The sequence below is a fragment of the Phycodurus eques genome, chromosome 21 (genome assembly GCF_024500275.1).
Source record: "Phycodurus eques isolate BA_2022a chromosome 21, UOR_Pequ_1.1, whole genome shotgun sequence".
NCBI lineage: Eukaryota > Metazoa > Chordata > Actinopteri > Syngnathiformes > Syngnathidae > Phycodurus > Phycodurus eques.
Genome location: NC_084545.1, coordinates 14,787,501 through 14,798,575, shown reverse-complemented (window position 1 = coordinate 14,798,575; position 11,075 = coordinate 14,787,501). Strand labels below are relative to the sequence as shown.

The following is an 11,075-nucleotide window of genomic DNA, read 5'->3' as shown; positions in this document are numbered from 1 at the left end:
GGGTAAAAGCGGCCATGCCGCTCGAACTCGTCCGTGGCGGTGACGCTCACAGGGAGGGGAAGGGAGGATGGCGAGGTGAGGAAAAAAGGAGGCCTGTATGCAGTTGAGGAGAGCTACACGTGTGACCGCGGCGACAAAGGGACTCAAGAGAAACAGACGTCTTATTGCTACTGTACTTTGGACCGTCGTCACCTTTCAACTCTTAACTTGATGCTGTACTGTTTGCTTCCATTTTCGATTAGTTTGTCTCACCAGTACATTTATTTCCTACTTAATCATAACCATGTGCGCAGGCTCCATATGCATTTCATTGTGTGTGTGTGTGTGTGTCTTGTGCAGTATGTTTTTACACAAACACTCAAAACAAAATATACTTTTAACTGGAACTGAGGTGTCACTTTTATCATATATACAGTCAGACATTTACAGACGCGCACGCACGCACGGGTAGAACTGTACGAATGTGAATGTTAACTTCAAGTAGTTCAAGTCCAAGTTTCGTGACTCAATTGAGGATTCGACAAACAGATGCAGTTCTCTCATCCCAAGCTTAGCACGCGTCATCGCTGACGATGACGTACGTAGCCCACACGCGAAAATGTTGGCCTTCAATATTGGTACAGTTTGAGTTAACAGGTTGAAAATTAAAAGCTTAATTTTGGGGGGGGGGGAAAGTCCATTGTCAGTGAGTTATTTACACGTGGAAAAAATCAATACAGAGCTCGTCGTGGTTGGGGTTCAGTGAACCCTCCCGGTCCACCTTAAGAGATCGCTTCCGGGTTCCCAGACGTCCCCTTTAAGAGGCGAGAGCGCTTCTCGTGATGGCCGGCAGAGGGCGCAGTGAGACTGCATCATCTTCTCGTCTCGACCAGCAAGAACCCAGGAGCGAAGGGACTCGAACCCGCGATCACGCTTCATTTTTCATAAGGAACAATCGCATAATTGCTTGCGCCAATTCGTTTTGTCTTCATAATTAGAGTCGCAGGACTATCGCGCATTTCTTTACATTCGCTTTTTTATACCCCCACTAAAAAAAATTTAAAAAAAAAAACACATACAAAATAAACGCTCAGGTTTAATTGCTTAGCGAATAAGGAAACCGAATGAACACTTCATGACGAGTCGTTTAAAAATATTTTCCTCGACATAATTAAATGTTCGGGGTGAATTTGCAACTCTTCTACATCCAAACACTTGAAAATCGACGCGTCGCACCTTTCAAGCGCACACACCTATACTAAATGGCATTGGAGACGTGTTGGTGCGTAAAAGCGCCCCCGCCCCCCCCCCCGCGCCCCCGCCCCACCCCTCCCTCCCCCCGGGCCTTTTTGTAACTTTTTTAAATGAGTACGTGCTGTGTTTGAATGCGTTACAATTGACGAATGAGGGTGCCAACGAAATATTCCAAAAGCGCTGGAGAAAGTGCAAATAAATGCTGCCTCAGCATTTTTGGGGTGCAGCGAGGTGACGAAAAGGGAAATCGCACCGCTGTCGTCTATGAAATCTTCCTCTTCCTCAAAATGGAGTGCACTTCACGAGTGTGAGCGTTGAAAGACATCTGTAATGTGTTGCACGACTTTCACTGACAAATTCCAATTTAAATATGACAACTTTTTGTTTGTTTGTTTGTTGTTTTTTTCCCCCGTTCACGTATTTTGATTGACATCTTATTTGTGGGGATCACAATAGCGACTTCAACAATGAAGTCCTTTTTATTTTTATTTTATTTTGGCACAAATATAGACCAACTCGATTCTGTTTTCCTATAAATAGCCTCTAACCATTTTATCCCGTAGGGTCAGGGTCACTGCTGTGCTTGAGGAGGGAGGTTACACCCTGGACTGGTCGCCAGCCAATCGCAGCCAATTTACCGTCTTCAATTCACTTTAAATGCGTGTTTGTTTTTTGCTTGCTTGTTGTTGTTGTTGTTGTTGTTGTTGCACGCATTCATATGATTTCATAAATACAAGTTGATTCTCCTCGAGGCCACCAAAGTCATCCATCTGCATGCGTCGCCCACTTTCAATAATCCGCAAAGGTTGACTCGACGCAACTGGATTTGTCGTGTTTGCTGAAGACTTTTCACCTCATCCAAAAGGCTTCTGTCATTCTAAATAGCTGTCTAAACATTTGAAACTCAAAGCACTTTTTGAATGAAAGGCGAAACGTCTCGAACAAACAAGAAACAAGACCCCCCCCCCCCCCCCCGCCCCCACCCAAAAAAAACAACAACAACAACAACAACAGAGCCACCTGGATTTATGCAATACACTGCATAAAACCTCGGGGAAATGCAGTCGAATTGGATGTATGTTGTTCAAAAGAAAAATGGTGGGAATGTCTAATTGCAATTCCAGGTGACGTCACCAGTGTGCGCGCGGACGTTCTTAATTGGTTCAATTCCATAAGGGGAAGTTCGCTGTGGCGGTGTTTCCTGCAACCGATCCGATTCAATTACAAGATTTCCGAAAGAATTGGTAAAACAAAAAAACAATGTTTTTTTTAAATCCAAGTCATATCAAAAGTCATCAACACCAAAGCATTTCATTGTAAAAAAAAAAATGAATACAAATAATAATAGTAATAAATAACATAAATACTTCGTAGCTGGCGAGAAGCCCACAAATAGTCAGTAAACAATGCAGTAATAAGCACGCGTTTGAACCTTTCATCACATTCGGGATATATTTAATATGGCTTTTTGAGATGACTTTATAAAAGCCGACGTCCGAAAGGGAAACGAGCGACACATATTCATCATTGGATCATGACGAAACCAGATGGTTTGCTCGCAGAATCAACTGGCAACGTCAGATGCACATTCCTATTGCTAAGTGTTGATTCTCCTGTGACATTAAACATGCTTATTCAAATGTCCTTTTCCCCTGGGTGGGGGGAAGGTGGCGGCGGGGGGGGGGGGGGGGGCGGCCGTGTGCTCTCAGATTACACTCCAAACAAGGCAAAATCACTTTATTAATGAAGAGCCGCGGCTGCGAAAGCAGCCGAGCGAAGAAGACGGATGAAAATGCCCCAAAAAACCAGCGTCAAAGTAACGATGCATTCAGCCGGTTAAACATTGGCCAAAGATGTGACCGAGCAAACGAGTTTTTAAAACAAAAACAAAAAAAGATTCCTCTCGTTTTAGACCAAATGTGAAAGACGCTTCCACTTCCTCCCATATGGTTAAATAAAGCCTTGGCGACAATGACAATTCCCTTTGGCCCACATCCTGCAATGCTCAAGTGGGTTGCAGGAACTTTATCTGGCGCAGGCCCTCCTCGCCTCCCATCACACCCCCCACCCCAAAAGAATGCGTCCTATACACTCAATATATCTAGACGTAAAGGATGCCCTTCTGCACACACGGACACGCGTTATATCGGAGCGCCGGAGCGTGCCCGCTGACGTTTGACATGCGGCCTCCGCTGCAACACAGCTGAGAAAATGTGGGCTGATAATCAATGATCGACAAGAGGGGGCCCGACTGGCTTGTATGGGTGGGGGGGGGGGGGGCTCGGGGATGCTTTGACTCGGTTTAGATGCTGCAAGACGTTGACCGAGCGCGCTAATCCATTGCCTCGACGCCGACAGACACAATCGTGCTCAGTTTTGATCGGCCCTGTCTGACTCGCTTCAATGTAGCAATAGTTGCTAATGGCCGCCGTTGTAGTTTGCAGCGGCGTAAAACTGTAGTCCGCCGTAATAAGGGGCCGTCTCGACAAAACCCGAAACCCGTGCGAGGCGTCGTTTCGTCTTTTGCGAAGGTCCATTTCTTTTTGGCGCGGTCTCGGATCTCATTCGATTGCTATTCGCACATCATTTGGGGTTTTTTTCGTGGCGGGTTGGCGCAGACCGCGAATGGCGAGGAAAACAACAACAACAACAACGACGACGACAACATCCCGTAAAGGTGGAAAAGCCTGACTGATTATTGACGACCCAATAAAAATTGCCCGCTATTTTCCCCAAGCGTCAGCTCGTGGAACGCCGCTCTAAACGATACGCGACGTATCAAGACGTGGAAGTTATATGAAACACTGCGGTGATATTGCCTGGCCGGTCGGAGGCTTTTTTTTTTTTTTTTTTTTTTTTGCCCACACCCACAGCCTGTTCCTAACTCCCTGGTATGAGGAGGGTGAAAGGTCACCGCCGCTAGTGGCCGTGTTCAAATCCCTCTATAGAGCCGAAATGCTCTCAAGTGACCTGTCATCTCACAAAAGGAGATATTTGTTTGCAGGCCATGGAACTGACCGCATTTGACAAACGTCCACCATCTTTCGTTGGAGCGACGTTTGCTTTTAAAAAAAAAAAAAAAAAGTAAATCAATCAATGTTTTAACTACATTATATATACAATTTCGGTTGGAACAGTTGCGTCGCGGTTACAAGTAAATCTTTTTAACGTCGTATTTAATTTGCTTTCTTTCATTTTTACAAAGGGAGGGCTGTGGACGGGTGGCTCAATTTGTAAATATGTAAATTGTCATTACGTAATAATCATAATAAATAAATGTGAGGGATTTCTGGACTTGCCTACATGAATCAAGTATTTGAACTTATTGACTTTAAAATTCCAAATGTAGGTCATGGAATTTTTTATGTTCATGATATATTGAAAAAAAAATACAAAATACAATACTTGTATTATTATATTTGGATTAAGATATCTTAATTTATATATATATATTTTTTTTTAAAAAATCTTATTTTAAATTGCCTCTGTAGGTGTTCATTGACTTTTGTATTGAGCCGAGCGATGAAATTACAATTGAATCGATATGAATTGAATTTAAAAAAAAAATAATAATAAATAAATTACAAAAAAAGTGTATTTAACGCGTTGCCTTGTGGTTGATAACAGCGCATCAATAATTCAAGAGGTCTGCGATGGGAGCTGTGGCAGCACAGCGATTCGGTCGCCGCTTCGACAGGGAATCGAACATCGCGCGAGAGATCGCAGGCGGCCGACACTTCGGTGTTATCGACGCTTTGCTCGCAAGCTGCCGCGTGTCTTCGGCGGCTCTTCGGCTGCGCGCGGTGCACGCGAGAGCCTGAACAAATGCACTTGAGCTCCGTGACAGAGCACAAGCCCTCCGCGCTGCTTTTCCCCTTCCTCTCCGGGGCTAAACCCCCCCGCCCCCCCCCCACCCCACCCCTCACAGTCTCTCCCCGGCTTGGGTCTTTTCAGCACTTTAACCCCAAAGCATTTGAATGAATGCTTTCCGAGCACGAGTCGATTCACAAAATAGTCAACTTCAATCACGACAATAATACACAAGCATGTTGGTATATCATTTTGTTGACGAGGAAAACAGCCAATCCAGTGATGATTTGATATTTTATTTGTATTGTTGTTGTCTTTTTACCATCCTCCACACATGAGGCGGCCACCAGTCCCCTTCTGCCTCCCGCTCTGCGTGGGACGAAGCCGGGCAAAAACACAGCGAGGCGCCCGCCGCTGCCGACTTCAGACCGGACCGGCGCACCGGCGATTGCGCACCACCGAATAAATATTTAACCTCACCTTTATGATGATCAAATTCCGGCGCAGGATTGCCGGATACAACATTGATACGTTAGGATTTCAACGTCTAAGTATGTCGACAAGATTCTTTGGGGTGCATTATGTTGACATGCTGAGTAAAAGTCAACTTTCTTTGATATATATATATATATATATTTCATTTTAAAACGAGTGTTTAATGTACTTTCCATTTCCACCTATATCTAAACTGAAATGTTTACTTATTTAAGTTAGCACATGTTCATTGGTGCAAAGTTTACTCACCTTACCAATCCAAATGGATACATGTATTGTTTTGTCTGTGGTATAAACCCGTAAATTATGTCACTTTTTTTGGTTGGTTTCTTTGTTTGTTTGTAATTCATTTCAAATCTTAAAATGAGGTTTTCCAAACCTCGACCTGCGTTGAGGTGGGAATAGTTAACGCTGGCTCCAAACCGATGGCGCTAAACAAACACAAACCGATGAAAGATTGTGTTTGTAATTCAAAGTAGAATTGTTGTGTGCCCCAAAACATTCCACCCATAAATTCCCATAATGTCGAATAATACTATGGAGTATTTCCTATTGTTTTCAGAACTTTTGGACTTTGAAAGATCCCATTGGGCAAGGGTCCCCCGCCCCCACGGTGTCTCGCGAGCGCTGCGAAAGAACGCTAACGACTTGTGTTTTCGGATTGTTCTTTGGGTTTTGGGGGTAGGACGTGTTTTTGTCAAAGAAAAAAAAGCAACTCTTCATTCCCCCCCAAAAAAATAATAATTCAAATGAAATAAGAGCAAAAAGGGAGCGGGGAAACCCTTTTTATCAAATATGATGCAACCATCAAACACATATTTCTTACTACCTCTTAGATGTTATGAGAAGTTCTATCTTGAGTTATTTATGCTTGTATATGTTAGTCTACAGTCCAAGCCCCCGCGATTTGCCGGCAACCAATCGGGCGTGCGATTCAGTTCGGCCGATGTTTTCGCCATTGCATAGCGGGACGCGGGCCGCAGGTTTCTCACCCTTGCCCCCGCACACCAAACCAAGCGCAAAGTGATCTCGTAAAACAGTCTTGTCGGCGTTTATTGAATGTTGAGTCGTGACAAAAGGAAAGAAGAGGAGAAAAGTGCTTCAGAAATCCACCGTTCAAGTTTCCACTTGGAGTGCAGTTGTCCCACAGGCATGTTTACAAACAACAATCACAACAAAATGTCCGAACACAGGAAATTCACCCACAGAAATATTCCGTTCCACACGAACAACCAGTGACTTCACCCGAACGCCGACCTCAAGTATTGTGTCCCGAAATGTCGAGGACTGAGGAAGATGGGGGGGGGGGATGAAGAGCGTCGCCATGACTCGCCATTTCCGCTTCCGGTGATGACGTCAGTGGCGCTGAACTGGCGGACCGTCCGCACCCTCGCCGTCCCTGCGGCCGTGCACCCTGGGCCTTGCGTGCGCGCGTGCGTGTGCGTGTGTGTGCAGCCTCTGCTTTTGCAGCACAGCAACACCCCCCCTCCCCCCCCCCCACCCCCTTTCCTGCATTTTTATTTGTATTGTTATTTTTTTCTATGCGTGGGCCTGCTCCTGTAGCACCTCGGGCCCCAATAGCCAGTCTTCGTGCTGGAAATATTGGGGGGCTCGAGGTTCGAATCGCCCCCGCCCCCCCGCCCCCCCCTTCGGAAAGCAGGGGCTTCGCGTGTGCTGCCTGCCTTTAATCACGCAGCTTTCTATTCACCACATGTCGATTTCAAGCAGTTTCTTAAACGATCGCCATTTCATCTGAATGAGAGCCCCCCCCCCCCTTTTGCTAAATGTAGGTGACGTCACTCTCAGCCAGGGGGGAGAGTGGGGGGCGGGGGGGGGCGCTATATCTGGGTGCTCGCCATTTAATCTCCCCCCCCCCCAGAAAGAAAGGGAAAAAAAACACTGCCAATTAGCACGAGCTTGTCCTGAATTATAACATTCGACACAATTCCTGAAAAACGTGAAGGCGCCACCGCGGTCATTCGGAGGTGTGCGCGCTGACGCCTTAACGGCTGAAATTGGAGCTGCACACCAGCAGCTCGGTGATCACTACATTCGTTGATGCGCAATGGGTCGACGGGGGTTTGATAAATAAAGCTACATTTCAAAAATAGGCTCGCCCTCGTCTCACTCAACCCTCAATCAGATTCACGGAAGGGCGGCTGCACGAGGATGAACCTTAATATCAGACTTAATCCTCAATGACAAGGTACAATAATTTCAAATGGTATGGCGGGGTACACTCAATCCAAAAAAAAAAAAAAACAAATTTTAAAAGAAAGTACAAATGAAACCTTAGCATTATTTTTTTTTTTTTTGAATTCTGATCAGGCATGTCAAGGCTGCAACAGGACCCCCAAACAGTAACAAAGTGCATTTTACTTTCTTGTGCTTTGTCCGCTGAGTTTCGGAGTGGCCCCTCTCACACTGAGACTAAAGTATACCCCCCCCCGCCTTATATCGCCCAATGTTATTGTTGTAAACATCATGGCGTCGTGGCGATTGAAATAGAAATGGAGTCCATCACGTGATGAAGCTCAGCCCTTTTTTTTTTTTTTTTTTTTTAAATGAAATTATGTGTTGTTGTTGTTGTGTGTGTGTGTGTGTGTGTGTGTGTGTGTGTGTGTGTGTGTCCATGCTATTTTTGATTGTCTCTATATACATAAGGCTCGGGATGTGTCTCAGGGCCTCGAGGGTCTCATCCGCAGAAATTCAAACAACAAAACCAGTTCACACGCACAGTCAAAATCCTCCAACGACCAGAATATTCCACCTGAATATTCCTGTCCAAATCTAATAAAGGCTTAGCCGTGATAGACAGGCTTTACGAAAACCACGTGAATAAGTCCGTAAAACGGAACGCTCGGGAACTTCGCGGGGCTGTTGCGTCAGCGCGTCAATCGTGACGGGAAAACGCATTTAGAAAAAGGAGCGGCGCGCAATTGGGAAACCCTGATGTAAGCGTCGAAAGTCACCGAAGCTTGCAGCGGAATGCCCGCGTGATTCTATTCTCAACTTCTTTTCGGACGAAGCAGCGACCGGAGACACGCCGGCGCGGCGAGACAATCCGACGTTCTCGACAAAAAAAAAAACAATCGGGGGAAAAAAAACATATTTGGGGGGACAAAAAATAAGCAAGTCGTGAGAACTTGGAGGCTGGTAGAGTTGCTTGTTTTGTTGGTTTTTCTTTTCTTTTTTCTTTTTTTGGGGGGGATATAGATCCACGTGGAGGGGCCTCACAGCGGGCGCTGGCTGAAACTTCAATTGAGCCGCGTTGTTTTCGTCTTTTCTTAACCTTGAATCCAATTGCAACAAACGCAGAAGAGGAGAATCAAAGGAAAGCTCACAGGTTTGGAGATGGACGCGGCTTTTCTTGTCTTTGAGTTTTTGTTTTTACGCGCTGCTCAACAGGCCTATTTCCCGGTTCTGTGAGCGTGTGGGGGAGGGAGAATGTGTCCGCCTGGCTGCCAACGCCACACGGGGTGAGACGGAGGGGGAGGCCCGGGACCCCTCAGAGAGTTCAGGGAGTAAGCGGGGCATAGATCCCCGTCGCTGCCGACCACCAGCGCCGGCAAAAATGGGAAGTTTGCCATGAGGCTGAAAGGCATTTTGGCGCTGCACGTCGAAGCGTTCGCAATGCTGCGTTTACGTCGGCTCGGTAAATTCTCCGCGGAGTCTTCCACGCAGGGCTGAGAGGAGGAGGAGGAGGAGGAGGAGGAGGAGGAGGAGGAGGTGGAGGAGGTGGAGGCAGCCCTGGTGACCCTGGCCAGCCCGGATCTCCTCCCCAGCTCCGAAGCCCCGCACTTTTGGCTCTTCGCCTCCCTCCCTTCGAGTCGGTCCCGGGTGCTTTTATATCCGTCGGGGGTACTCCCGGCGGATTTCGCTTCCCTTCCTGCCGCGTCTGCGTTGCCGGAATATTGGTCCGCGGCGATCGGGGGCTCTTTGAATGGGACTGCGCCGGCCTGGCTCCGGCGCTCGTATTCATCGCAACACTCCTCCGATTTGAATTCCACTTTGTGGAGCGCAAGAGGCGGCGTCGCGGAGACCTCGCAGCCGCTCTCGGAGCGCGGCGACGCCGTCACGCAAAGCTCCTCCGTCTCGGTCTTTATTTTCTCGGGCGGAGAGGGCAGTCTTTGTCCGGTGCATTTCACGCCTTTGTCCCGGCCACCGTGTTGGGCGGCGGGACACGCCGATGTGCTGCGCGATGCACGGAGGGTCGCGCTCATCTGTGGCTCAAAACGGACGCGTTCGACCGCCGAGTCAGAGTTCGCTCCTTCCTTCTCGCATTTGTTCTCGGTGAAAATAACCGAGAGGGACGCGGAAGGCGATTTTTCCCGGATTTCACAGTGCTCGTGTTCGTCGGCAACATGGCTCTGCGGTGAGTTGTCACGCTGCTGCTGGTGGTCGTAGTGAAAAGTGGGCTGCAGAAGCAGAGGCGCCTTGATAGGGTTAAGAGTTTTGGCGAGGGTCCCCACCCGGGCCCGCCTAAACCGGATGCTCTGAACCGAAATCCGGCTGGAAACAGAGCTGGAGTCTGAATGAGAGGAGCTTTCGTCCTCTTCCTCCGCATCCGAGCTGACCTCCGTGCTCTCAGACTGCGTGTCGTCGTCATCTTCCTCCTCGTCCTCCGAGCTGCTGCTGGAGCCGAAATCCGAGTCGCGGCAGGCCCGCTCCGAGTAGGTACTGGACTCGGTGTCGCTGCTCTCCGGGAAGCTCGGCTCGAGGTGATGAGGGTGAAGGTAGAAATCCGGGCTCAGCTGCAAGGCACCGAAAGCGCCGCGGTGCGTAATGGAGGATTTGGGTTGCACGAGCAGCACCGGCGGGACGTGCTGGTGGTGTCTGCTCCTCCAGGGGGGTCTTCCGCCGCCCCCTTCGCGCCTCCTCTTCCTTTTGGGATGAAGGTCGCCGGCTGCGCGAGACAGCCTGGAACGAGCAGCCGCGGCGGCCTGGAGCGCGGCTTCGGGAGCGCTCCGGAAAAGCGGAGGCGCCCGGTTCCCTTGCAACTTGGCCGTCTCGTAGTTTTTAAAGTGTCTGTGAGCGGACTTTGTGGCCGAACGGTAATCACGTCCGCGGCTTCTGTGGTAAAAGTGAGGTAGTTTGGAGTCGCAGGGCTCTCTCCTCCCCCGGGCCGCTTTGCCCTGCACGCCGTGCAGGCTGAACCAAACTTTTTCCTGCCAAAGCTCGGCGTCCGCGAGGCCGCCCCCGGCGGGAGACAACGACGTCGCTTTCCTTTTGTTGTTGCCGGACTTCAACACTCGCTCCGTCTTGCAGGAAACATAGAGAGCCTCCACGTCCTCCCGCGATATAAGCGTGCACTTGGCTGCGTGGAACGCGATGGAGTTGATCGCTTTGAGCTTGCGCAGCTCGTCCAGGTCACAGTGGTGCTTCTTCACGTTCAGGTGGTCCATGCGCTTGTGCACGGTGGTGCGCGGAATGTTCTTGAGCAGCTCGGTGAAGACTTGAGACAAAGCAAACATCTGCTTGCCCTGGATGAGCAGGTAGCCCAGTCGAACGCCTTGCATTTCCGCAAAGCCACACTC

The 11,075-nt window shown here is 48.6% G+C and overlaps 1 protein-coding gene across 1 annotated transcript in view; it reads right to left on the bottom strand.

Annotated features, from left to right (window-relative positions):
- Positions 1 to 8,885: 8,885 nt before the first annotated feature.
- Positions 8,886 to 11,075, bottom strand: part of skida1 (SKI/DACH domain containing 1) — a 2,202-nt gene continuing 12 nt past the window's right edge. Inside the window, exon 1 of the mRNA XM_061666863.1 lies at positions 8,886 to 11,075. This exon is cut by the window's right edge and continues 12 nt beyond it. Coding sequence (XP_061522847.1) covers positions 8,949 to 11,075 — 2,127 coding nt within the window. The 3' untranslated portion in view covers positions 8,886 to 8,948.